This window comes from Urocampus carinirostris, chromosome 2 (assembly GCF_059441175.1).
Source record: "Urocampus carinirostris isolate Australia breed hairy pipefish chromosome 2, RoL_Ucar_1.0, whole genome shotgun sequence".
NCBI lineage: Eukaryota > Metazoa > Chordata > Actinopteri > Syngnathiformes > Syngnathidae > Urocampus > Urocampus carinirostris.
In genome coordinates, this window is record NC_142350.1 from 20,498,551 (window position 1) to 20,525,551 (window position 27,001).

The 27,001-nt window shown below is 37.8% G+C and overlaps 1 protein-coding gene and 1 pseudogene across 2 annotated transcripts in view; one reads left to right on the plus strand and one right to left on the minus strand.

The window, feature by feature from the left end:
* Window positions 1–2,215: 2,215 nt before the first annotated feature.
* LOC148371323 (U2 spliceosomal RNA) lies at window positions 2,216–2,315 on the minus strand (annotated as a pseudogene).
* A 201-nt stretch (window positions 2,316–2,516) lies between these two features.
* trps1 (trichorhinophalangeal syndrome I) overlaps window positions 2,517–27,001 on the plus strand; it is a 148,700-nt gene continuing 124,215 nt past the window's right edge. Inside the window, exons 1-4 of one of the 2 annotated variants that reach the window (XM_088329345.1) lie at window positions 2,517–2,953; window positions 3,194–3,352; window positions 26,087–26,276; window positions 26,375–26,457. In XM_088329345.1, coding sequence (XP_088185471.1) covers window positions 26,445–26,457 — 13 coding nt within the window. In that variant the 5' untranslated portion in view covers window positions 2,517–2,953; window positions 3,194–3,352; window positions 26,087–26,276; window positions 26,375–26,444. Of the gene's footprint in view, window positions 2,954–3,193; window positions 3,353–26,086; window positions 26,458–27,001 lie in introns of both variants that reach the window. The other variant, XM_088329347.1, reaches the window with a different exon arrangement.

The window sequence follows — 27,001 nt, forward strand, 5'->3', positions numbered from 1 at the left end:
AGGTTGGCAACGAAGATCAGGCAGAGAAAAACAGGGCAGGAACAGAGTCGGACGAAAAGGCTTACTGAGCTGGTGGCAACAGTTCGCATAACAATCTGTCGGCTTCCTCTTGGAAGCCGGGGGTTTAGGAAGAGAGCATCAGCCTATCAGCTGTCCAGGCTGTTGGCGCCAATTGAGCAGTTGCAGGTGCTCTCAATCGGTAATCATGACAAAAAAGTAGTTCAAAATTCAAGTAAAACTATTTTTAAATTAGGTACAACTGATATAATGAATCATAAATAAATATAATTTATTTGTTGAGTAGACATGTCTGTAATATCTAGCTTAAATTTTCAGTTGCAGGAAGTTCTTCCCGTTACAATTTACAACTAGGAGTGGCTAGCTTCATTTTTTACATGGACGAAAGAAAATGTCCATCATCGAGACATATTCCTCGCACTAATACATATTTCATAGTGCCCTGTTTAGGTTTAGCATGCACTCTTCCTGTAAGTGGCCACGACGCTTCATAGGTCAATGCCATACAAACTAACAAAAGCTGCCGTTAATTACGAGGGAAGGAGAAATTCAAATGCAAAGTAAGGCCACCAGAGAGCACTGGCTCATAGATAAATGGTAAATGGTCTCCATTTATAAAGCGCTTTTCAAGTCAATGAAGACTTCCTCATAGCAACAATTTCAAGCATTTACAATCACTTCGCCCAAAACCGAAGCACTTTTCAATCCATGAAAACACAACATTGAAATTCAAGCGTTTCAAGCACCAGTACCAAACCTGAACTTGAAACGCATCCTTTCACAAAAATCTGTTTTTATCAGGAGTTTCTTGGAAATTAGTGTTTTCAAGAAACGTAGCAATGTTCAACTGTTGTTTACTAAACAATGGTACAAGCTGGAAACATGCTTTCTTTTTAAATGAAAGATAAAAGTTGAAGCTTTCTTTTGATATGTACTACTGTATAGCTAGATAGCTATAAAACTGATTTTTCTGTAGGCCTTCGAAAATGAGTTAAAATGGCAAAAATTGTCCGGCATCGGCTTTCCCATTTCGAATCGAATTGTTTTTATTGTCATGGATATGGAGAAAAACATCTGGCATTGAACGAGTCAATAATTCATATTGTTGCAGTCAAAAGTGACCTATATTTCATATTATGCTTCAAGCAGGGGCAGTTTTAGGTTCAGGTTGTCTTATCGCTCTCCCTTTCCACCAACAACCACATACAAACATCTTTCAGTGATTAAAAATATTAATTCAGTCATTTAAAAGAGTACAGTAATTAATGATAAATGAATGATGTATCTCTGAGTTCTCAAACACAAGCTATTTTATTACCAAGAAGATGAGAACTCAGTATCGTAAAAATCAGTATCAATTCATAACGTCATCCATCCATCCATTATGTGCACCGCTTATCCTCAGTAGAGTTGCGGGGGTGCTGGAGCCCATCCCAGCTATCTTCGGGCAGTGAGCAGGGGACACCCTGAACTGGTTGCCATCCAGTTGCAGGGCACACAGGGACAGACAATTCACTCGCTCATTCACACTTAGGGACAATTTGGACCGGCCAATTAACCTGACATGCACGTTTTTGGAATGTATGAGGAAACCAGAGTGCCCAGGGGAAACCCACGCAAGCACAGGGAGAATATGCAAACTCCATACAGGAGGTTTCGATCTCATGACCTCAGAACTGCGCCGCACACGCGCTAACCACAGCGCCGCCTTGCTCAATCCATAACTTTTTTATTATTAATGGTAAATGGAATTAAATGGACTAAACCATTTCAAGGCTGCGGAACCTTTCCGATGTTGCGTTGTTGACATTCTTGACCTTTCTCAAGGTGTCTTCATTTTCCTCATGTTGAGGTTTTTGAGTTTTTCCTTGCCCCTCATGTAAGGGGGTGGTGTAATAGTCTGTAGTTTGCAATATTCTGTGGTCTGTGCAGCCCTTTGAGACTCTTTGTGATTAAGGGCGTCACAAATTAATTTGACTCCTCTTTTTTTAACTGTTATCCTGCATTTTTCGCATATTTAAGCCTATCCTGTTCTTTATTAGGGGTGGGATTTTTTAAGGGTTATTGTTCTATCTTCTTTATTCATTATCCGTTATCGGTCAGTTCATAATACGCTACAAAGCCTAGGAGCCGGGACTCTTACTCTCAGCCAAAAGGCCAAGCTAAGGTCCTAGCCTTAAAGCCTTGCTGCGATCAGTGCGAATGCACCGTTCCCGGGAGGTACTGCAATACCGGGCCGATGCGTGGAGTGGACAGAGATACTACACTTGATCTTAGCCAAAAGGCCGAGAAGGACGAGAGTTTTACAAATGTTTTATTTAGGGGGGGGGGGTGGTGGTTGCTTTGATTGTATTTTGAGGTGCTCGAGTACGCTCCAAAACGGACTGATTACGCCTATGGTTTCGGCAAGTTTATCCCACGCGTGTGTGCGTGTCCCTTTAAGAGTCCGTCTTCGGATTGCTCCTTGTTGATATTAATAGAGCCGCAGCTGTGTTTTCCGCCCGTGACGTCACGCCTCCGGCAAAAAAAGGCAGAGATGTCCTGTCATAGGAAAAACCACGCCGAACCCACAACAATAACAAAATAACAAGAAATAGAAATGAACACGAAAATTATAATAACAACAACAACAAACCCCCCCGAAGCTGTTCTTCCTTTGAGCGACCTGGGAAATAGGGAACGCCGAACCCGAAAGAAGAGACACCCCACAACTAACTCAGCTTGACGTGTTGTACCGCTTCCAAACTCTGCTTAAAAAAGGACAAAAACACGGAAAAGGGGCCACTTATCACGCTATTATCAAAGAAACGACAGCAAATACGAAAAAAAGAAACAAAGAATCGCTTTATTGTCCCTTTGGCTAGCTGCCTCTCGGCTAGCCTCCATCGTTAGCATGGAGCTAAAAAGAAGCTGACGTTGCTTTCCGGATCAACAGGTAAGAAACACACAAAACCGTCCTAGAAGCGTGAAAAAAATGAGATGAAGTCAAAAAACTTGGACGTTTAGCCGCCCCGGGACGACTCTCCCCGGAGTTCGATACCGGCGGCCGCTTGCTGACTTATGTAACTAACGGCGAGCCGCCGGATGAGGGGAGGGAAGTTAAAAAAATCAAGGAGGAGGAGGAAAAGGAGGGGAAGAGCTTTGAATTCACATGGCAGCTCACATTTGTGCTCAGGACGGCAATACAAAGTGTGCAGGCAAGGAGGAGGGGTTCTGGTTCGGAAACGGGGCTACCGGTACGGCTTGGTCCGCCGAAGTGAGCCGGGGATCCCGCGACGAGAGCAAAACGAGACACGGCGGTGGGACAGACGCGGTTGCGGTCGCCTCACAAGTAGTAAGTAGTTTCTCATGTGCGTGTGTTGTTGTCTATCTTCTGTTTTCTTTGATCAAAGTGGTTGGATTTGATTTTCCATTCAAGACTTTCATTGAGAACTTTTCGTGAGCGTAAACTCTTGCAAAATGTTCGGAATTGGTGCGATCAGGGATCAAAGCACTTGTTTTTTGCACCTCTTTTATTGTGTGGGGGTGGGCAACATGGTAGCCCCCTTTCCCTCCCTTATCGGAAACTTTAAATGGTCTGATAATGTGTGATGATAGATGCTTTGAAGCCTTTTTTTTGCAATCAACTTTACTTTGCCACCTTTACAAACCCGAGGGCCCCCCCCGCCCCTTTCTTCATTCTTCCCCTGTGGTAAGAAAGTGTGATGTTCCTTTGAGATAAGGGAGCCCTGGGGTAGGCATGACAACTCTGTGGGGAGAGCTGGGTATGCGAGGCCATTACAATGGGGCACACACTGCGAGGAAGACTTTTTTAAAACACAGTCCTTGCACAGTTCTCAAACCACTGTTTTGCCCCGTTTTAAAGTAAAGGAAACCAGAAATGTTTATGTGCGCACATTTTAATGCATGGATAAGAGAGAGATTTTCCCAAAAGCTTACAGTACCTTAAGGTAATCTTGGAAGAAAGTGCGTTGTTGCTATCCCTGCAAAAACAATTAAGTGAAATAGTTTAGATCAAAGTTGGTCTGTTCACATTTTTATACAAAACTTTACTGAATTTACTTTTATTGCACAGTATCAATAAACATCCCAAAGTTGACGTTGCGCTCTCAAAAACATTCAAAATGGAAATAAGATATTGCGTATTCATACCTGTCACCTCAGCAAAATGGTTCCCTTGTTAATGATTGCAATTCACCTTATTAAGTGATTAGAAACCTTTGAAACACAACGCAGCACCTATCTACTCACAGCAAGACAGACTATGTAGGATCAAAACAATGATTATTTGTGTGCGTAAGTTCATTTTCTTTTATTTACTGATCATGATAACACTGATGAAAGATAAAATCTGATACCGTGACTATTTTAACAGTTTACGATGATGCTACCCTTACCAAGACGATCCGTATTAAAGCCTGAAAAGGCACGACGATCGGTCAAACAAAGTGAGTTTTTAAAATTATACATAAATGTTTTTTTTGGGTGTACAACATTTAAAATGATAAACGTATAGAAAAACATATAGATTGACAGGTACGTGTATTATATGATAATAGTTGATGCGAAGCATGTATTTTCAAAGTTAGTTCTACCGTTATCTGAGTTCAATTCACAGTAGCGATACCGTGTGTTGATTCACCTTAAGCAGTGTTGTCGAGTACTCTTCATCAATCAAAACCTGGTAGAAAATGCATGCTTAAAAACTGATTATCCAAAACACATTGTTTATTTCCACTTTACTGTATGATCTGAAGCATCTGCAGCTTGACCCAGCGGAGTTATAAAAAGTTATAGCGTGTTTCAGAAGCTTATATCCTGGAAAAAAAGTAGTACTAAGAATTGTGTTGTCTGATGAAAAACATGTTTGAACCGCATTTAATCTGATTCTTTTTGACAACAAAACAAAATAAGTCATCATGGTGTTTTTTTTCTTTCCATTGGAAAGCTAAAAGCGCATAAGCCTGTGAAATAGTGTCTAATTAAAAGCGTTGATGTTCAGAGTCAAGGCTTAAAGAAAAGTTTGTGTTCATTGTTGCATCTTAGTCCTGTCATGTTGTGAAAAACGTATTCCGTTTCATCGACTTTGTGAATATTGAAAAAAAAAGTTCAATGTGACACACAAGTTTCCTAAGTTTACAGTTTTTTTCTGAAACTGAGAGGCATTTTTATAGGTGGTGTATTTCTTCTTGTTTGACAAAAATTATGTTGATTATTAAGCCTTTATAATTATAGTTCAAATTCTTTCACACACGCAAAATAATTTCGTCTCTAGATTAAAATTAACGATGGTGCATTTTTGAATTCTGGAGTTGGAAAATATTTATCAGTGACCTTAATTCTGCAAAGTTACACTAAAATATGGTCTGCAGCAAAGCCTGCATGTCTACGTTATGTGAATATGCCCCCCCAATGATATATGGAAATGAGAGAGTAATTGTCAGTTTTTCTTCACATTGGACTTTAACTTCATTCATCCAGAGATCTATAATCTTGCTGTGGTGAAACATGTTTTTAAATTGTGCTGCGCAAAAAAAGCATTTGTGATTCAAACAACGGCAATTATATTGCAGGTTTTAGGAGTTATGTTGATTTAAAAAAGCTGTCGATACAGTGATTTGTAAAATATTGATACCAAAAATGAAAAAGCAAATGAAAGTAGTGAGCTTTCAATTCACATTTGAAAGCTAAACATACTGTTAAGGTTATACAATCCAATGAAAAGGATGTTTGGCATTACATATTGTTTATTTCTTATCTGAAATGTAAATAAAAGCAAATTTAGCATTTTTTTTTCTCAATTTCTTGAAAATTAGTCCTGTGATTCAGAGAAAAAGCCTGTAACATCAGATGGTTTAATTTTTTTTCTATACTTGCCGATAGAGGAAAAAAACAAATTTTTTTAACTTTCGTTTTAACTTTCCTAATCTCACATTGAACTGCAATGACAAAACAAAAACTCAAACATCTTAAAGGTTTAAATTCTAAACACAGATTTTTTTTCTAGAATTGAAAAATCATCCTTTGCCCGATGGATCTTTTCAATAAAATCTTTGGCATCAGATTGAATAATTATCTGGGTCAGGTGCTCAGTCAACTGATTTTTTTCTTTGTCTTATTTTAAATATATTTTGTCAACTGTTGTTTAAAGATCTATTCACGCGTTTCACAGCACCCGCGGTTATAATCCATACCTATAATAACATCAAATATTTCCTTCCAGACACTGGATATTATTGTCTCACGATCTAGTTCAAAACCACTATTAAACCTCAAACCAGTTGAAGACCTCTCAAATAGAACGTCTGCTTATAAAACTCTTTCCCGTATGTGTGTGTGGGTGAAAAGGCATCACATGTGTGCGCGTTATGGAGACTACCACCGCTTACTCATATGGCGGCAAGATGTGAAACCTTTTGCGGCAAAACCGGTCCGAGGAGAAAGTTTTCTGACCGTCTTGGAAGAAAAAAACAGCCAGAGCCTCGGACCCAGGGAAGTCTGCGACTTGGAGCACACCCGAATGCATCTCGCTGTCGTTTTATTGACACGCTGTACGACACGGAGGAACAACTGTAGTGATTTTGCGGGCTGCCGCGCGTTTGTCTTTTGGTCGCTTTCGAGCAGTTTGGCGTAACGGGGGAGGATGGCTGGGAAAGAAAGTAGACATTACTCTTGGCACGTGCAAAGTTGGGAAGTAACAGGATACATGTAACTTGTATTTTTCGGCTAAGTCGCAGTTTTTTGATAGTTTGGCCAGGCGTGTGACTTGTACTCTGGTGAGACTTATGTGTGAAATTCTTTGCACAGTATTACCGGCAATATCATTTCAATTGTTATTTTTGGTGCCATTTATAATGCGGAGCAATTTGTAATCCTAAATATATGGTAATTCTATTCCATTACAGCTACAGAAAAAAAGACGCAATTTGATTTTGTGTACATTTAGTTAAATTATGGATAACTTTTCGGGGTAATAATTTCACTTAAAACTAATTCGTATACATAATGCCCAGATATAATATTTGCGTCTATCATCATCACAAGAGAGACTGATCGAGATTACATACGACGGACCGTATCTGTTGCGCAGATTGTACAAACGGTTACCTTAACCACCATTAAATGTTTGTCAGATATATTGCAGGTAAAGCACCTCCTTTTTTGTCTGTATTTTAGTTCTATTTCAATTTCACATTTGTTTTGTTGAATTGGCACAACCCTGCAGTTTCGTGAGGCTGCACTGGGCAGTGCAGTTGTGCGATCGTGACGCCTTCATGGTCATTTAGTAAACTTGATTTATCATACTTTTGTTTTTTGCAGTTAATTGTTGTTCGAAATGTACTATTTGATCACTGTATTGTTATGTTGTAAGAAGATTTTACTTAGCCTTGTAAATTTTAGATATTTTCAAGAGGTTTGTTATCCCCAGTTCAAACAAGGAAAGTTTGGAACTTTTACACAAGATATCCAGAGTTTGTTGGAAATTTAGAAAGTGAGCATTTGGTGTGTTTCATTCAATATTGGGTTCTTATTGTCCCCATAATGTGAATTAAAAAAGCATAGCTTGTCCGCCATTTAAAAGGGAATGTTTTTCTTCTTCTAAATAAACTACTATGTGGTTAAAATTAGAGCACGTTATATAAGAATACAAGCAACTACCTAACCTTGGTAACATCCAATTATTTTTCAAAGTTCTTTTATTCCTTTGTGTCATAAATTTTTTTTTGTAATTGATATTGTTTATTTTCATTGGTTTTGGAGTAATCCAAAGGTAATCGAAAGAAATCCACTAACATTACTGCAATATTATAGTATTGGAATTACGTTACTGATTACATTTTCAACAGGCAACTAGTTACTGTATTAGAATACATTTTAATGTAACCCTCCCATTCCTGGTTTGGAGGCTGAACGGCGAAAGTATAGCGCGAGCTAATTCCTATCTGACAGCGCGCATTTAAGCATGTTCATGTTGGTAATTGTCGTAAACTTTCCAACGTGGCTATAACTTTTTCTTGAGCAGTGTTTCAATGGAATTAGCATTTTTTTCAATTACTTTCATATTACTACTCATTGATTCAACTGATTGTTTACGAGTATTGATATTTTCTTAAAACATAATTAAAACAAGAACAAATATTAGAAAACTGACTTACCACTCCTCAACAAAACAATGTTATTTTGAAAAGAAACACATTTTTAAATGTACTCAAGTGTGAGATTAAGTTAATCTGAAAACAATCATAAATTTCACATAGATTTTGCTGCAACGTTTATTTGCGTAGTCAGCTCGTGTATGTATTGTATAGCAAAGTGGAATGCCGATGCCAATTTAACTAGGGTAACGTTGTGCTTCCATTGATATTGTGTGTCCCAAAAAATGTACTCACACTATGACTTTAAGTAGCCAATAGAATTTTCTTCTTTCAGTTTTGTTTTTGGAGCAGGATGCTGGACAATGGGCCTACGTTTGTAAAGAAAAAAATAATCTGAAACTATACTGATCTGTGAAAATAAAACTGACGTGCAAATACGTGTTGGGGCATTTCGGCCTTGTTTTCAGAATATTTTTTTTCTGTATAAATGTCAGACCAGTATCCACCATTTTCACTCTAAAATCGAATCTGAAATACAAAAAAATATTAATGGCTATTTATTGTCTAAGTGTGAATCTATTTTTTTTAGGTCACCCTGTATATTTTTGGGTAGTTTTCTTCTCTGGACAAGACTGGAGGGGATCTGAAAAACCAGAACTAAAAAGTTATCCCTAAATAAAATGTGTTTTTTTACATGCAAAAAAAGTTGCTTTTAAGTACCAGTTTTGGATATACAATACTTGCTCCTTCTTCTTTCTAAAACCTCTCAAGAGGCGAATAAAATGACTGTGGCGTCTTGTTATTGATTCACATTTTAATTTTGCAAGATTTTGTGGTTCTTATATTTTTGTTTCTCAGATACCACATGATCTTTGGATTTTAAACTTCATTTATAACCATGATAGTACAATTTGAACACATTACATGAACTATTATTCTGTTTTCTTTTGTTTCTTCTTGGACTGAGTTTAAAGCTTTTATCAGCAAATCTGTCCGGACTAAGATAGTTATTAATTGTGATGCTGATAGTTGTCCTTTTCTAAGGATGTTTGATGCCCTATCTCACGAAACCTTAGACACAGAATTTATTCTTTGGAACACAGCTCCTACTTTATATGTAATTGTTGAATAGCCTTTCAAAATTTGTGATCGTGGCAATAGTTTAATTTATCTGATTCAATTCAGCTCATTTGTCGTGGCCAGTTCATTTTTCGTGTGACTTTGTTAACTTGCACCAAATTACCCAGATGTTCAACTCGTTTTAAAAGCTGTGCAAATCTTTCCCGCCGGTTGCTCTATCGTGAATAACAAAATGTGCTTGCATTGCAGGTCGTCTGGCTCTTAGTAAGTACTATTAAGGACGTCAAAAAAAAAACTCCCTCTGGAGTTTGTCACAGTTCTGTTTTTGTGTATTTTAAAATTTTGGCATTAGGCTGTAATGACCACATGTTCTTAGTTTAATTTTTTTCATGCATTTCACGGGAAGTCCCAAAATCTCAGATTTTTCTTGTTTTTTTGCCACTTTCATCGCAGAGTATATAATCCGCCAGTCATGACAACAAGAAAGCCGATAAAAGCTACCTGCGAGTGAATTTAGGCATATACGAGCACCAGGTGATGGCAAATGCGTTACAAACGTCCTCCTTTTTACTCTTAAACTGCTATATAAAAGTCGTACGAGAAGTTGACAGGTTATTGTAAGGATTTAAGTTTAGCCTCTCTCTTTAAACAGATATTTTCTGTTGAACCCCTGTGAAACTATGTCTTGTGACAAATTTTTTTCTTGTTGGTGCTAAATGTTATTGGACTTCTATTGTTACGATACACTATTATTATAACTTAAGCCAGTCTCTAAGCACTTCGTTGTTAAAATTGTGTCTGCCTTTTATCCTGATAGTGCTTTATATATTTTTTTCCTGCCCTCAAGTCTTTATTGTGTGTTTATCCTTGAGTGCCAATCCCGTTGGACACAATATTTCAGAATGTTGATATGAATACTAATAGAGAATTCAAATAGTTACCTAATTTGTGCACTAATTGACACATGTTCATAGTTGCATATTTTTTTTAATTTATGGGCAATCATCATGAAATAAATCAGATAGAGAATAATTTAGTCCATTTTAAGAAGTGTTTATCTCATAACCGTAGTCCCAAGACAATTTTCACAAAATTGCCGGTTGTCAAACTAAAAAGCGGCTAAGGATTTTATTGACTGCTAATCTGGCACACATTTCTTGGTGATTTAATTTTAGACACGTCTGTTGCAATACATTCACATTTGTTTTTCTTCTTTCGAACTGCGAGGTTTCTTTTGCTGAAAAAGGCCTCTTCATAGTGTCAATCCCTGTGCTGCCATTCAAAGTCATCAAAGCACAATTAAGATATTCACTCTTTGGCAATACCAGTCTGCTTTCCCATGAGTTCAGCCCCTTACGGTAATTTCCTCTACTTTTTTCCCCACATTTAGAGAGGGAACGAAATTAACTTTGGAAAATGTGACCAAGGCGCAAGTGGCTTGAATGTGATCAAACTCATGTTTCTTTTTGTTGGAACCTGAAAAAGCTGGTGAGAAAAGTACTAAGGTGTTTTTGTTGTTGTTGCTTTTAGAGCGTTCAGCCCATGTGTTTCTCTAGAAAACACATTGAGAGCATCCAATGTGACTCGTAACATCTTGTAAGATCAGGCGTTGTCTTTCAAGCTCTGACAATTGGTAGTGCTGTGGTTTACGGTTTCTAATTATGTTGGAGTTGTTGAGTCCAGCAGGTAACCTTGTCTTTTGCCCTGAATGATACGCATTGTTTATTGCTCTCGGACAAAAAAATGTGAATAGTGAAGAAATACAAGTTTAAATGTACATATGTCCGTATTTGAGTATTTTGTGGCACAAACGCTCAACCCTAGCGACCTTGTGGTTGGGCTTAAAAAACATCTGGCGACTGTTTTAATGCAGTGTTGGTCTTTTCTGAAATGGGTAGGTCAACCAGCCTGTCTCCAAAACAAGGAGCAGACATTTTACGTTTTCCAGGCTAATTGTAGATCCGATTTGAAATGACAGATTTTCCCCCTTCTCTGAAAACAAAGCTGGCCATCGCTCGCTCGTCCTGGCTTGTCTGCTTAGCTTGCCTCTGGTCCTTCTTGACATACTGACTAAGACCCTGAGAGAAAACCTGAAACAACTAAATGTGAGCTGATGCCCCCCAGGCCTTCAAACTTGGTTGCCCACTATTTTTTACTTCAGTAGAGTACAATAATGAATTGTATAAAATTGGGGAATTCCTCCAATAAAGTTTTGATATAATTCCTCTCCAAAGTATCATATTTGTACCTTTTAGTCTTGGCCCACTCTGCCATTAAAATACTAGGGCAGAACGTTCCGAGCGATCCAATGAAAGACAGCCATTTGATTTATAATTTTATTTTTAAAAGTGGGGTGAGACATTTTAGTTGTCTTTAAAAAGTTGAAAGTAGAATATTTTTTTCTATTAAGTATGTGTTAACAAGTGTTGCTGTGTTAATAACTAAGTTCAAATAGCTGTTACAATTAATTTTTCCACCGCGCCTATCTGCTTTTGTTTTAGCAACTCTGTTTGGGAATCACAATACATCAGGAAGCAGGAAGGGGGGGGTGGTTGAAAGAGGGTTGGCGAGCGATTTCATGCTCATTCTCTGGATGTTTAGCTAGTGTAGCCTTAAAATGGTAAAAGTGAGAAAAGGCCTGTTTTAAATACAATCGAAAACGCCAACCAAAACCCACCAGAAGATGGAAAAAAACAAGAGTTTATTAGTACTTGAGGAATGAGCTGACCTAGGCTTTTTATCATTACTTTAAGCTAGAAGATGGCGGCACAGAGTAGCAAATTTTCAAGCTGTGGACACCACCTTTAATAGTCTTCCAATTTTATATTTTGACCTATGGTGGCACTTGATTGGGCTCAAGGGAAGAAAAGTTCCTTGTTGACCTTCTGAAAGTTGGCTAATCCGTTTAAAAATGTTTGCTGATACTTTCTGACGGGACAGACGGTCGTTTTTCTTCTACTCGCCCAGAAGAACAACGTCTAATGTGTCCAATTACCAATCACTCACTTATGTAACCATTAGCTGCACTCAACACTTAACAACAAGAGCAGCAACACTCACTCACTGTGTTGAGCGCTACCTCCACTTCAGGGAAAGTTTGAAAAACGTGCACTCACTTGTGATTTGTGGAAGGAGTTTGTCAAAGAATGAACAACAAGCATCAACTATGTTAAGTATTGAACTGGTGGAAGTAGAATTTATAAAATAAATCTGACATATTTTTTTATATTGAATTCCTAAGCCTAAGAAATGTTGAATTTTCTGAGCAACTAAAGGACAATCCATGCAAAATGGCGGCAATATTCCCCTAAAGATTTCCTATTCAATCAGATTGAAGATTACCACTTGTAATGAATTTTCAACCATAAATCCCACAAACGCATTTAATATTTTATTGATTACAAAAATGCATCCTCTACAAAATATTTAGAATAAGTGGTTTTACATTGGTTCTAATACAGATTTCACACTCATTTACCATGATTATGTTGTGACTGAACTGCTTAAATGCCGCTATTAACTAGTTGGTGTCTAATAATCGGCACCAGTTTCAAAATCAACTCATAAAGACTGCATTTATTTTATGATTGATAACATTTCTAATTTTAGATTTTGAAATAATGAATTAATTGAATTGATTCAGTTGTTTGCCAAGCCCCATGTAATTTTTTTTCTGCCCTTTAATGAACTCAAAGTTTGAGTGCAGCATTATACACGAGATTTTACAATAGAAAATAACAATATTTGGGCAATGATTGAGCATACGATAATTCCAAATTCCAGCCAGTAATGTAGATGAGATACGAAAAGGCATTTGATTTTATCTCATCGTCACACTATTTTGAGTCACTGTACAGAGACAGAAAGTCGTTGACTCTTTTGTGTACCCGACTATGAACTGAAATTTAAAGGAAGTGAAATAAAAGCATTGTTGGTATTGTGTTCATGGTTAAATGATTTGAATCATAGCCGAATGTATTCAACAATGTTTGTCATTTGCAATACTTTGTTTGAGTTGTGATAAAGTGAAACAAAATTTTACTTGAAAATTAGGGATGTTCGTTATACACAAGTGTGCAATATACGCAAATTAATACAGCAGCTAAAATTTGAGTACTATTTGATTGTGTTTTGCAGTAAATGTTACCTTGAGAAGTGGGTGTATCGAATAGAAAGTATTCCTGCAAACATTTTTTTAAAATGGAAATGAAGCGGGGGGAACACATCTGGGGGTCTTTGTGGTAGGAAGAGGGAATGGCGGGTGTCCGAGGCCCACGGTTCGGGTGGGATGGAGATGTTTGCTAAAAATGAGAGGGACGAAGACGCTTTCCTTTTTTGAAGGCCAAGAAAATAGGGTTAAAGTGTTGGTCACTTTCCGTTTACTGTTCTGAAGGCAGACGAGTGTACAAACAAACATGAAGACCATTAGGAAAAGGGGCAAAACTGAGGTAAGGTGATGGAGGGCGTAATTGCAGATGGACGAGCAAGGAGCTCATTAGCATAGACGGGAGCGAAAGGAAGAGGAAGAAAATGGGGGAAAGAATTACTCGCTATAGTAGAAAACTTTACGGCTGACAGTTAAATTTACGCGTGTGTGTGCGAGGAATAGCACAGTGGGGGTTGCACTGCATTTGTTCTGCAACATGGCTTTTGGGCTTTTTACAGTTTCACACACACAGTTGTCCTCTCACTTGTACGTCGCGGCTCACCGTGAAAATCATGCATTCTTTTGCTTACGTTAGGAAACAGTTTTTACTTAACGTACCAGATTTGAGCGGAGGAGAAAATAGTTAAAAATAAAGTCTGATTTATCCACCCATCCAAGAGTTGTTTCCCTCGCTTTTTTGTGTTTATATTTTTTAGGACAACTTTCTGTTTTCTTCATTCTCAAACATTAGTTTCTGGCACCGTGGGTCAAAATAGTGTGATCATTAGATAACATGTAATGCCTTATGTAATACCTTTTGGTATGGCATCAGTTCCATTTGTTGTCTAGTCATAAGGAGTTGGCGCTGCTACTGCTGCCACCTGGGTTCGATACCTGTACAGAATTTTGCAAATTTGGTCAGCGACGTTTTTCTACTGATCAATAATTGCACTACAGTAGCTTTCACTATAATTTAAACTCCTTGTGCCTTATCTATGACAAACGGCAATTGTTTGGGTTCACCATATAATCCGTTAAATCTTATAGAGCGGAAAATAAGGTGAAATGATTTCAGATGTGATATTCATGATCTTTCTGTTGTCTTGGTTCTTTCAAATACGTGGCTAGTTCCGGCACAGTAAAGGATGAAGTTTTTGATGTCGCGCCAGTTTCATTCCCAAGTACGCATGGAGAGAATGTGTCAAGGAAGCGTTGCGGGCAAGAGGAAACTGCCCTGGTGCGAGTCTAAACCATAGCGCTATTAGAAGTCTCTACAGATGATTACGCAAATGTAATCTGCTTAATAACCACGTCTGAAGCGGCATCCATTACAGTTATTTGCGGCCCACTCTGCCTCCCAAAAATCCTTTTGAATAGACTGAGATTGCTTAAATTCAGTGCCGGGTACGCTCAAATGGAATTGACTAATATCCGACTGTAGCTGCACAGACCCGCACCTGTTTTGTTCTTTTTTGGTGATGTGTAGAAATGTATTGTGCTATGAATGGAGTTTATAAATCGTCTTGTGTGATTTAGGAATGGGCGTAATAATCAATTCAGTTATTTATAATGAGTTAAAATATTTGTCAATTCTCAATGCAGCTTTGAATAGATAACAGGAATGAGCTGATGGTTTTCTCAATGGTCTTTAACAAGTGTAGTACTTTCCGGCTTTACTTGCCTACCTTACACATTATTATCATGGATGACAAGGGATCTCTTTTAAACGCATTTATTAGAAATGGGAAAACAATGTTCAGGTTTGGCATTGAATGCTTTAATTGATTTATTTTAACAGTTGAGTAAATGCAGTTTTACACTGGGACCAACTCACCACGTTATACAAACTTATGTGAGCGCGCTATAAAAAATATACTTTTTGCCTTAATTGACATACTGGTTCAAAATGATTAACAAAGAAATTTCAGCAGCGCATGGGCAATAAGATTAGATTGCAGCAGAACACTACTAGGCTGGATCTACTAAAGCTGAGAGAATATCCTTTACTGCCCTCTAGCAGCTAGACATTTGTTCTGCATTTATTAAAAAAAAAAAAATCACAACTTTTGTACAAGCCCTCGTACCCTCACCCACTTGCTGCCTACCACTCACTTCTGGTGAAACACAACAAATTGACGGATTGACGGTTGTGTAGTACTGTGAGAGCGACAAAGAAACCGTCACAGAATAGAAAACGGCGGTGGCTCAGGAGGTAGAGCGCTCGTCTTGGGTTTAAGAGATCTCAGTTCGAATCCCAGCTCCTCCGTGTTACATGTCGAAGTGTCCTTGGGTAAGACACTGAACCCTTAATACCCCCAATAAGCAGGTTAGCGCCTTACATGGGCGCACGGCCGGTATTGGGAAATGTGAAGCACACTGTAAAGCGCTTTGGGAAGTCATTGACTTGAAAAGCGCTATATAAATGCAGATCATTTCATTTCATTTCATAACCTCGTATATCATGACTTGCTTTTAAAAGATTTTGGAAAAACGTACCGTGTCGCAACAAGAGTTGAGTTGCAAAACATTGTTAATACCGTGTTACAGTAACAGTTAGAGAAAAGTCATTGCGTTCAAGGCAAATTACGTGTTCCTTTGTAATGTTCCCCGTAACTCTGCTCCCTAGTAAAGATGACTAGCTCTGAAATTGACATCACCACGGTCCCCCCAAAAAAGCCCAACTCCCTGCTGCCTTTTCCCGATAGTGGAGGACCGGTGCTTTGCTGGCCTCTGAAAGCGAATATAAAAGTCAACATTGTGGCCCAGCAAACGTTCCGATGCGCGTTTGCGCGTGTGCACGTTAAGTTTGTCCAGATACATTTCCCGTCAAGTCAGAGGGCGGCGGTGAAGGGGGAGGGGGGTCATTTTGCAGGAAACGTTGGCTTCAGCTGGAATGGAAAAGCGTGCGTGTTTGCATGTTTACACAGGCGGTAAAGGGTTGCAACGGCCGTCTTGGTTGTTTCCCTTAGTTTTTCTATGAACGGCAGGTGATGTCATATTTGAGATTAGTAAAACAGTAGTGCACCTGTGTGTGGTTGACCTTCCAAGTAGAGGTGGGCGATACTAGGAATATTGGTATTGATCCAGTCTAAAAAATACATGGTGGTATCGAACGATATAGGTCAGATACTGATACTTTTTGCTAGAAAATGATATAATCGCCAAATAATGGAACCCTCACGTCCTTGAATTGAATTGTCTTTATTAACATTTATATTATGTTGTGAAACCTTTTTTGCAATGAGATTGGACATTGCACTCCAGAGTAAACACCTAATAGATACTTTAAAGAAGGCAGAAGAAAGATGCAATGTATTGCTTAGAGACTGGTCTAATAATGCAATGTTCTGGATATGAGACAGACGCTTCTTAAGACGAACTAAATTTTCCTCTATTTTAAACATCCATCCTACCATTTTCTGCACCACTTATCCTCGGTAGGGTCGCGGGGGTGCTGGAGCCCATCCCAGCTGTTTGGGCAGTGGGCATGGGACACCCTGAACTGGTTGCCAGCCAGTCGCAAGGCGCACAGAGACAGACAACCATTTACTCGCTCATTAACACCTAGGGACAATTTGGACCGGCCAATTTACCTGACATGCATGTTTTTTGGAATGTGGGAAGAAACTGGAGTGCCCGGAGGAAACCCATGCAAGCATGGGGAGAACATGCAAACTTCACACAGGAAGGTTCGATCTCATGACCTCAGAACTGTGCTGTACACGCGCTAACCACTGCGCCGCCGTGCTGCTCTATTTCAAATATGCACGTATGACCATGTGTCAATTAGTGCACAAATTAGGTACCTAATTGGATTAAAATTATCTTGTTATCAATATCAACATTGTGAAACATTGTAAGCAACGAGATAGGACACTTCACTCAAGGATAAACATGTAACATCGAGACTTTAAAGAGGGAAAAAAGAGATAAAAAAAAATCAAAAGGCAGAAAAATAGTTTACAACGTAGTGCTCAGAGCCCGACTTAAGTTATAATAGTAGTGTAATGTTCTTTAATGAAAAAGAATAGTGCATTGTAAGAATAGTGCAATGACAAGTAGTGCAATATTTAGCAACAAAAAAAACCCAAAATAACTCTCAATATAATTTCACAGTTAAGTTCAATAACATTCAGAAGCAACAAGGAGAAAAAACCCAAAGTAAGTTGCAAGATATGTTTTTTTCCACTTTTGTTCGCTCGTTTCGGCACAGTGAGTTGAGTTAGTTTATAATTACTATAAATTATATATATTTTAGACACTACATTCATTCATGTTTTATTCAATAACTACATAGCAAACTTTAAAAGTACTGTATATGAAATAAATTGAATCATTTATATTAAAGATGTTCCAGAACAACAGCCAAGAGAGTCAAACTAAAAAAGCAGCAATGTTAAAAAAATAAAAATACTACATACCATTGTCAACAAAAGAACAAAAATCACTTTCATTCCACAAATTTTGGCTCAGTTGCTATTGTAAACGGTAAATGGCCTGCATTTATATAGCGCTTTTCAAGTCAATGACCTCCCAAAGCGCTTCACAATGTGCTTCACACTTACCCATTCACACTACACTCACACACCAAAACGGAGTCAGCCATGCAAGGCGCCTACCTGCTTATTGGGGGCATTAGGGATTCAGTGTCTTGCCCAAGGACCCTTTGACATTTAACACGGAGGAGCCGGGAATCAAACTGATTGTGACAACAGATTTACAGGTTATTGTTCAGGAACAGCAACACGTTAGATTTGTGGCTGCAGTTTGTTTTTCCATTTGTTTAAGTAAGTTTGTGGAGTTGTCACCTTAGCATACTACTCACACAAATTACTCCTGGCATTGTCCTTTTCTGTTATCTATAAAAAAGTCCACAGAGGGCTGCGCTTCCTGTTTGCCTCAAGTCATTTTTAGCTTCTGGTAGGGTTGGGCACATCGATTTGGCAGGTAGGATGCAGTAGAAGGCCAGGTAGAGGAAGTTGCTAAAAGTGTGCCCTACACTCACACATTCAGGCATGAATTTAGAAAGTTCGCTATCTACGTATAGAAGCGGCGCTTAGGGGCAATTGGAGGAGAAGTGATGTCTCGATCTTATGGGAATAGTTTTGATCGGATCCAAATACTTCCTTTGTATCGATATTATCAGCATTGGGATCCAAGTCGTCTGAATCACCAGGTCAACTTGAGCGCTCAGTGTGTGTTCCTTTTGCACGACCTGGGTTTTTTTTGCATCCTTTATTGAGTGCGAAAAAAAGATGGATGGGGCAAGAGAGTCAACATTTAACATGTTGATTTATGCCCTCTACTAGTTCCTTCCGTGATGCTTACGATAACAGCTAAAATAAAGTTTTCCCTCTGTAATTTGTTTTGTTTTCTTGTAAGCACGGCAGCCTCGAGCGTGCATAGTTACCTGTTGATTTATGCAACAAGCTGGCGTGGCCAAGAAAGAATATGCCCTCTGTCCGTCTGGGCTTCCGCAAGTCTGGATGCTGCCTCGGCAGCTACAGGCACAATCAGACATTATTTGGTTATTCTTGTTGGAGCAAGGTTTTTTTTCTTTAACTCTGGCAGGGATACGTCTTATTGTCAAGTTTATAAAATAGCGTTTCATTATGTGTGTGTGTTTTAATTTTTTTGTTCTGTTTTGAGCAGGCTGCACTAACGGACATTCCCAGATGTTTTTTTTTTTTTTTTTTTTTTTTAATACATTTTTAGTTTTTTTTTCCACACTGGAACTCGCTTGCAGTGAACATTTGTTAAATATGGGGGTTAAGTTCCCACAATAACCTGTAATAGGATTTAGAAAGCTTTTATAATGATTATTTTTCAATTAACTACTCTTTGAAAATCAAACAGCAAATAAACATAAGTATTTATTTAACAAATAAAGCTACCAGTTTACCTTGTTTTTTAAATATTGCAACGTGCAAAGGAGATTGTATATGATCCCAATTTGTTATTTTGACCATTTTAATGCACTGTTATTTGTTGTTTTGACTATTATGAACTGTTTACCTCATCATTTTATTGGTCAATCATATTGCCGTTATTTGATATCCACACCCTTTAAAGCAAATCTGATTTTGTAACCTAGGAGATTTAGTAAAAGGAAAGGGCTCTGGAAGGGCTTTTGAAACAGGTTAGAATTTCTTATTTTGAAGTTTGGACTCTCCCCGTTTCTCCTTGCAAGTTTAAAACACATTGGTGTATTCCCTCCATATTTTGTGTGTCTATTAAACCTTGAACTTAGCAGTATTATTACTAAAGTTTTATCTTGAAAAAAAATACTACTGTACTATAAAATGATAACTGAGTTCAGAACACAATACACGATAGATATCAGTAAACTAGCAAGACCGTTTCAAAATAACCCTGTTAACTGCACTCCAGAAACGTTAAGCTGTGAATATATGTAAACGTGGCATGATGTGTAAAATTGTTTCTTTTGAATAACGACATCAGTTTTAATTGGGCTCAGCTTGACATGCAATATTACAGCTATCCCCCATATTGTGTTTCACCTATTACAGAAAGAACCCAATGAGGCTTTGCAATTACTTATGTAGGTAATTGTCTATGTTAATCTATGCTTTATTGAGTGAATAACGCTTGAGGTGAAATTTTACATGGAAGCGATATCATAGATTTTCTTTCGGTTCCACACAATGCAGCTTCTTTCCCTATCTTTTATGATGGATCTCTAGTCAAGAAGAAGGATGCCTCTCGTCTCAATAAACTGGCTAGGAAAGCGAGCTCTGTTGTGGGCAAAGAGCTGGACAGCCTAACAACAGTAGCTTAGAGACGAGCACTGAGAAAGCTGAGGTCAATCATGGACAATCCATCGCATCCACTACACAGCATTATCTCCAGACAGAAGAGCAGTTTCAGCGACAGACTGCTGTCACTGTCTTGTACTACGGACAGACTGAAGAGATCTTTTCTTCCTCATGCCATGAGGCTCTTTAACTCCACCCGGCAGAGTAAAGGCCCACATTAAACCACACCACCTACATTGGATATTACCGAATCTTACTGCACTATGTATTCTGTGAAGCACTATTTAGTTACTCTATATAACATGCTACAGTGGGCATTTGCACGTCACACTGGGTATTTGTATATTGTATTCTTTTGGCTTTATTATTGTACTGTTCTCAGCTCAGGGATGCTGCTGGAAATGTGAATTTCCCTTCGGGGATGAATAAAGTATCTATCTATCTATCTATCTATCTATCTATCTATCTATCTATCTATCTATCTATCTATCTATCTATCTATCTATCTATCTATCTATCTATCTATCTATCTATCTATCTATCTATCTATCTATCTATCTATCTATCTATCTATCTATCTATCTATCTATCTATCTATCTATCTATCTATCTATCTATCTATCTATCTATCTATCTATCTATCTATCTATCTATCTATCTATCTATCTATCTATCTATCTATCTATCTATCTATCTATCTATCTATCTATCTATCTATCTATCTATCTATCTATCTATCTATCTATCTATCTATCTATCTATCTATCTATCTATCTATCTATCTATCTATCTATCTATCTATCTATCTATCTATCTATCTATCTATCTATCTATCTATCTATCTATCTATCTATCTATCTATCTATCTATCTATCTATCTATCTATCTATCTATCTATCTATCTATCTATCTATCTATCTATCTATCTATCTATCTATCTATCTATCTATCTATCTATCTATCTATCTATCTATCTATCTATCTATCTATCTATCTATCTATCTATCTATCTATCTATCTATCTATCTATCTATCTATCTATCTATCTATCTATCTATCTATCTATCTATCTATCTATCTATCTATCTATCTATCTATCTATCTATCTATCTATCTATCTATCTATCTATCTATCTATCTATCTATCTATCTATCTATCTATCTATCTATCTATCTATCTATCTATCTATCTATCTATCTATCTATCTATCTATCTATCTATCTATCTATCTATCTATCTATCTATCTATCTATCTATCTATCTATCTATCTATCTATCTATCTATCTATCTATCTATCTATCTATCTATCTATCTATCTATCTATCTATCTATCTATCTATCTAGTCCCTACAATTGACTTGAAAGGCGCTATATAAATGCAGACCATTTACAAGTAGTTTTTCCAGTTGGTCGTACAGGATTTGGTTGCACCCGTGACTATTGCAGTACCACATGACCATATTAGGTATACAATACGATTTATTGTGAGCCATGATATTTACAAAATTTTCCTGCAAAAAACAGAAATACCTCAGTAGTGTTGACTGACCTTTTTTGGGCCCTATTCTCTTGTAAATTGTAGTGTCCAGGAATTGATGTTGAGTATTGCCACATTTGTTTGAACCAGGACACGATCATCATCACAGATTCCAGTAATCACAACCAGTGTATTAATGAAATGGTGTAAGGGTTTGATTATAACGCACCAGAAAAATATCAAACCAATTTTTTTGAATACGATCATTTGATAGTCGATAATCAACCTGTGCTGGTGGCCCCGTTCACTGGTAAATTGTTTGTAGTGGATTGTTGAATATTGTTGAATATTGCCACATGTGTTAGAATGAAGAAATGGGCGTCCTAACAAATTTTGGTTATAGCAACTAGTGTGTTAAAAAGTTGATTAAGATTCCAATTGAACATTCTAGAACATATGCAAAATAGCTTTTTAATGTGATGATTTTGGCTTCGAATTTGCGAGAGTCATATGCAAAAAGGAGCGAGCACACTCTTTAAATACATTTGGGTTAAAAATAACCCAAGGTTTTTTTTTTTAACCCTAACACTACTTGGGTGGATTTGACTTAACGTCCTGTGTGTTTTGTAGAAACAACCCCCACAAAATTTGTGTAATGTTTTCTTTTTTTTGTTCAAGAGAATTTTATTTAAAATAACACCTCCAAAATTGATGGTCATTTGGTTTGGAATAACCCAGACAATTGGGTCGTTTTTTTGAACAACAAAGGGAAAAAGGTCAAATCGACCCTGGACTTTGGTTGGTCCCATGTGTTTTTTGGGAGTCCACACTTGGTCGATCAGATGGAGTCATGCGTTTTAAACACACATGACTTCATCTCTCAGCACTGACACTTTTTCTTCATAATATAACATTTATAATTGTCTATTGTTATTTACCTATTTATTTTGAGGTGCCTATTTGAGCTGATTTTGGGTGTGGAACACATTCATCCTGAGATAAAAAACTGTTCACACTTATTGAACATTTGGATCACTTAAGCAATCTTAAGAATATTTTTCCAATTTAGCGGGAAGCTGTTGTCCCAAGAATCATCAACTTCAATGACATGTTATTCAACTCTAAATGTTTCTCCGCCCTTACAATGCATAGGTGTAGAGAGAACGGGTGTTTCCAGGTCGTCATGAATGGTGTGTTTGAGTGTGGAGTTCATCTGGGCCAGACCAAATTGGAAACAGAAAAACAAATATCCCCCTACGCCAAGTCATGTTACCCACTCTCCCCTCCGTCTGCTGGCTAGTTGCGCGGCCTGACCTGTCTGGGACAATGTAACGGCCTATAGTCGGACCGGACCACACACGGTTGCGCAGCACAGGAGGCTGTACAAGACATCTGTGCATGATGCGTTTGCGCGAATGAGTCCTGGGCAATCGCACGTCGGAAAAAAAAACATGCAAAGTTTGTCCGTAGCTCAGTGACGGATTAATGGGAAAGACAGTGATGGAAAGAGGTTTGAAAAGTGAAGGAACCTGAGTGGAAAGGATGGAGATAAGTCACGGCAGAGGAGGCGTTGAAGAGAAAAACAGAGAAACTCTTATCGAGTAAATGAAGGAGGGCGGCGAGACTATGTCTGGGCCCCGCGGGGCAGAATATTCCAAGTTTCAGTGGGGAAAATAGCCCCTTCCATCAACCAACACCTTTCCTGTTGTGAGTGCTACGTGAGTTTTAAAAAAAAAATTTGATTATGTTTAATACGTAAAATAAACTAATTTACAAAGCTATTCTGTAGTCAAGCTTGGAATAGCCGGAAAAGTGTGGATTTATATAGAAGGCACTGCATTTATATCACGCCAAGCGGGCTCAAATTAAATCCGATTCAATCCATAAACCAACATTTTCAGGTTAATTTAAATTGTTCCCATTTCACCGCCTTTAATAGTTTTCTGATCAAGTTTGTGGTATACTTGACTAGAATGAATTGAATTGCTATATTGCCATTGATATCCACGTTGTGAAACGTATGCAACGAGATAAGACGAGGCACTCCAGGGCAAACATGTAATAAAGACTTAAAAATTAAAAAAAAAATACAAGACTACTGGGATAAAAGGCAGGACTATTTTACAGCATAGTGCTTCAAGTCATGCATAGGTAGTGCAAATATTGTGAATGAAAAAAAGAATTGTGCGTCGTTACAATAGTGCAATGAAAAGAGATGCAAAGTGATCCACTATATCACTTTGACAAACCGTCTAGCAGTTTACTTTCCTTAATAGATTTTTATTGATAAACTATTTTTATTCCCCTTGTTAGGCGATGATAAACTTAACAAACAGAACGGGGCACCTATTTACTCGCAGCAAGACACACTATGTAGAATACCGCGACAATATCAACAATCTACTACGACGTTGTCGCCTGCCACCAGTGACCAAGACTATCCGGATTAGAGCCGAAATGGGCAAAACGCGATCGGTTTAACAAACAAGAAAAAAAAAAAAAAAGAAAAGTTAAAAAAGAAAAATGTACAGCGCACATAATTTGAAATGATCAAAAAACGTTTGAAATACAGAAGAAAACGTATAAGTTGTCAGATATGCCTCGACTTAAATACTACATTACCTATATGTAAAATATTTTCTGAGCCTTTTGACTATGCTGCTTTTTGTGTAGATCTGAAAACGACTAAAGTTTATTTTACTTATTTAAAACCAATTATTTTCTTCTCGCTTATGAATAGTTTCGCCGTCCATTTAGTTTGTACTTGAGAGGTAATTTACGCCTCTCCTTTTGTTGAAGTTGCTCCTCGGCCAAAACTACAAAAACAACAAAAGCATGAGAATCTTTTGAATCAGGCTGAATCCAGACCAATTTTGTCACTGTGATATTTATGATATTTTTGTGTGTTTGTGATTTTCTCTTCGGTGTGCGTGACTTAAAAACACACTCGCTGCACTGCTTCTGGGTGGGAAGGTCTGAAAATTCTGTAATGACTCATAATGCGTTTAACTTTTTCTATTTCGCCTCCAAAGCGACACATATACGTTTTCTGATAATGACTCGCCATCTCAAATGGCTGCTCCCTTTATTTTGGGATTGTAATTTTTTTAATACATGCAAAAGTTGGGAAAGCTTGTGGAGGGATGGAATTTCAATTATGAGTCCTATGTCTACATATTATTGTATAGATTATGGGAAAATCAAAACAAACAAGTACATTTAAGCACATAATGCAACAGACAAACGTTTGACAAGCAAACGATTAGCCAAGTACCTTTTGGTTGTGCAACATTACTTATTATTTTTTTTACTTACCACATACTGTAAATTCTATCGTTATTGTATTGTCTTTATTGTCATTGATGTCAATGTTGTGAAAACATTGTATGCAACAAGATTAGACATGCCACTGCAGGGTAAATATGTCGTAAAGACTTTAAAGATAAAAAGGATAAAAGACTGTCAGGATCTCATCTCATCTCATTAGCCGTACCGCTTATCCTCATTAGGGTCGCGGGGGGGCTGGAGCCCATCCCAGCCATCTTCGGGCAGTGAGCAGGGGACACCCTGAACTGGTTGCCAGCCAATCGCAGGATATTTAAGCAAAAATATTTACAACGTAATGCTTAAGAGACTCGCTTAAGTTATAATCATAATGTAATGTTTTTGAAGAAAAAGAACAATGGTGCAATGAGAAGACATTAAACAGCAACAAAAGTCACCAAGTGTACATTTTTCACAGTTAAGTGCATTAACTTTTGGCATCAACAAAAATTTCCAAACAGTTCACCAAGTATATTTAATTTATGCAAGATATGTTTTCACAATTTCTATCTATGAGCTCATTTTTCCTTGTTTTAAGGGGCCTGTAATGCCCAACAGGTCAAAGAGGTGGTATTCTGGCTGGGCAGTCTTTTATAATGTTAATGGCTCCGCTGTGGTGTGGCAGGTCTGCAATGTCCACTAGACTGGGCAGAGAGCAGCCGATGATTATCTGAGGTGTGTTACTTTCCAGTGTTTTCCGTCTGCGGTTAGATCCGTCACAATGTCAAGCCCTGATGATAAGTCAAGTTGTTGATCCAAGGCTCAAAACAAATACAAATAGCTCTAATTGGATGTTTTCAAGTCATTATCTGCTCTTTAATGTTTTTTCCACATTTTTGGATACCTGTGTAGCATTTTAAATTGTGGAAGATAGCTTATCGTCAAACATGACAGTAGGATTTGTAGGCATTAGCCATACCTCCGGCTTACAAATGTGATATTTCGATAGCTTCTCACCCTCGCTTTTGGGCCAGATCTGAACAATCAGTCTGCACTGAAGTCACATTGGCTGCGTGGCACCAAATTATTTGTTTCCTCACTCTGTACGGCATTCGATTTGTGAGTACTGGGGATAATTATATCCCGTAAAGTCTGGACAAGACGTTCTGATATAAAACGTTGTTGCATGTCAAGTCTAAGCCACTTTTTTCTCTGCTTTGTTCCAGGTGCTGACAGTGACTTTTTTCTGTGAATTTGATTAGCGAGGATCCGAACGAAAACTGAGACTAGACCGCCACCTGTAAAACTTTTCTCGTGGATCTACAACTCATAACAGCATCCGCAGCAGTGGATGCTATGTGGAGTATAAGACCCTCCTAAATCCAACAAACATCCCAAATTAAAAAGGAGCCCAAGGTTTGTTCATCATGGACCTGTGTGGAGCTATGCAGACCTGCTGAGGAGAAAGGATTTGTCACAAGCTCCATTCCTTTTTTTTCTTCCTTATATCAAAGCGGATCCTCCACGGCCCAACTGAGCCGCTTGAACAGAATTGATGCTCAGGCATGATGTTTTTGTAACCTGATGACCAGCACAGGTAAGACATTTCCATGAAATTCTAAAAAAAACACTGTACATCAGATGGAATAATATCAGCGCTGCAACAACAGATCGATAAAATCGATAATTAAAAACTTTGCCAATGAATTTGAGCATCGATTAGTTGTTTCGCCTGATTTATTAGCCAATAAGCATGTTTAATTAATGCAAATAAGATAACATCAAAAACATGGTACCGTGACAAAAAACGTTATGATGAGACCTAATACCTTTTCATATATTATCTGTATCCCTAGGGGTCTAGTGGATACTGCCCTAATCCAGGATCGATATTGTCGCATCCAAATGTTACAATTGTGATCAGCGATATATATATATATATATATATATATATATATATATATATATATATATTGCCTGCTCAAATATGGTGCTTATTTAATTTGCGTACTTTTTTACTTTTAATTCTATGCACATTATAGTCCGGTATGCCTTATACTGCATATGAAAAATAACGGTTATTACAAGTGCTTGAAATCCTTGAAAGTGCTTGAGTTTTTATGTTGTCTTTTCAAGGCTAA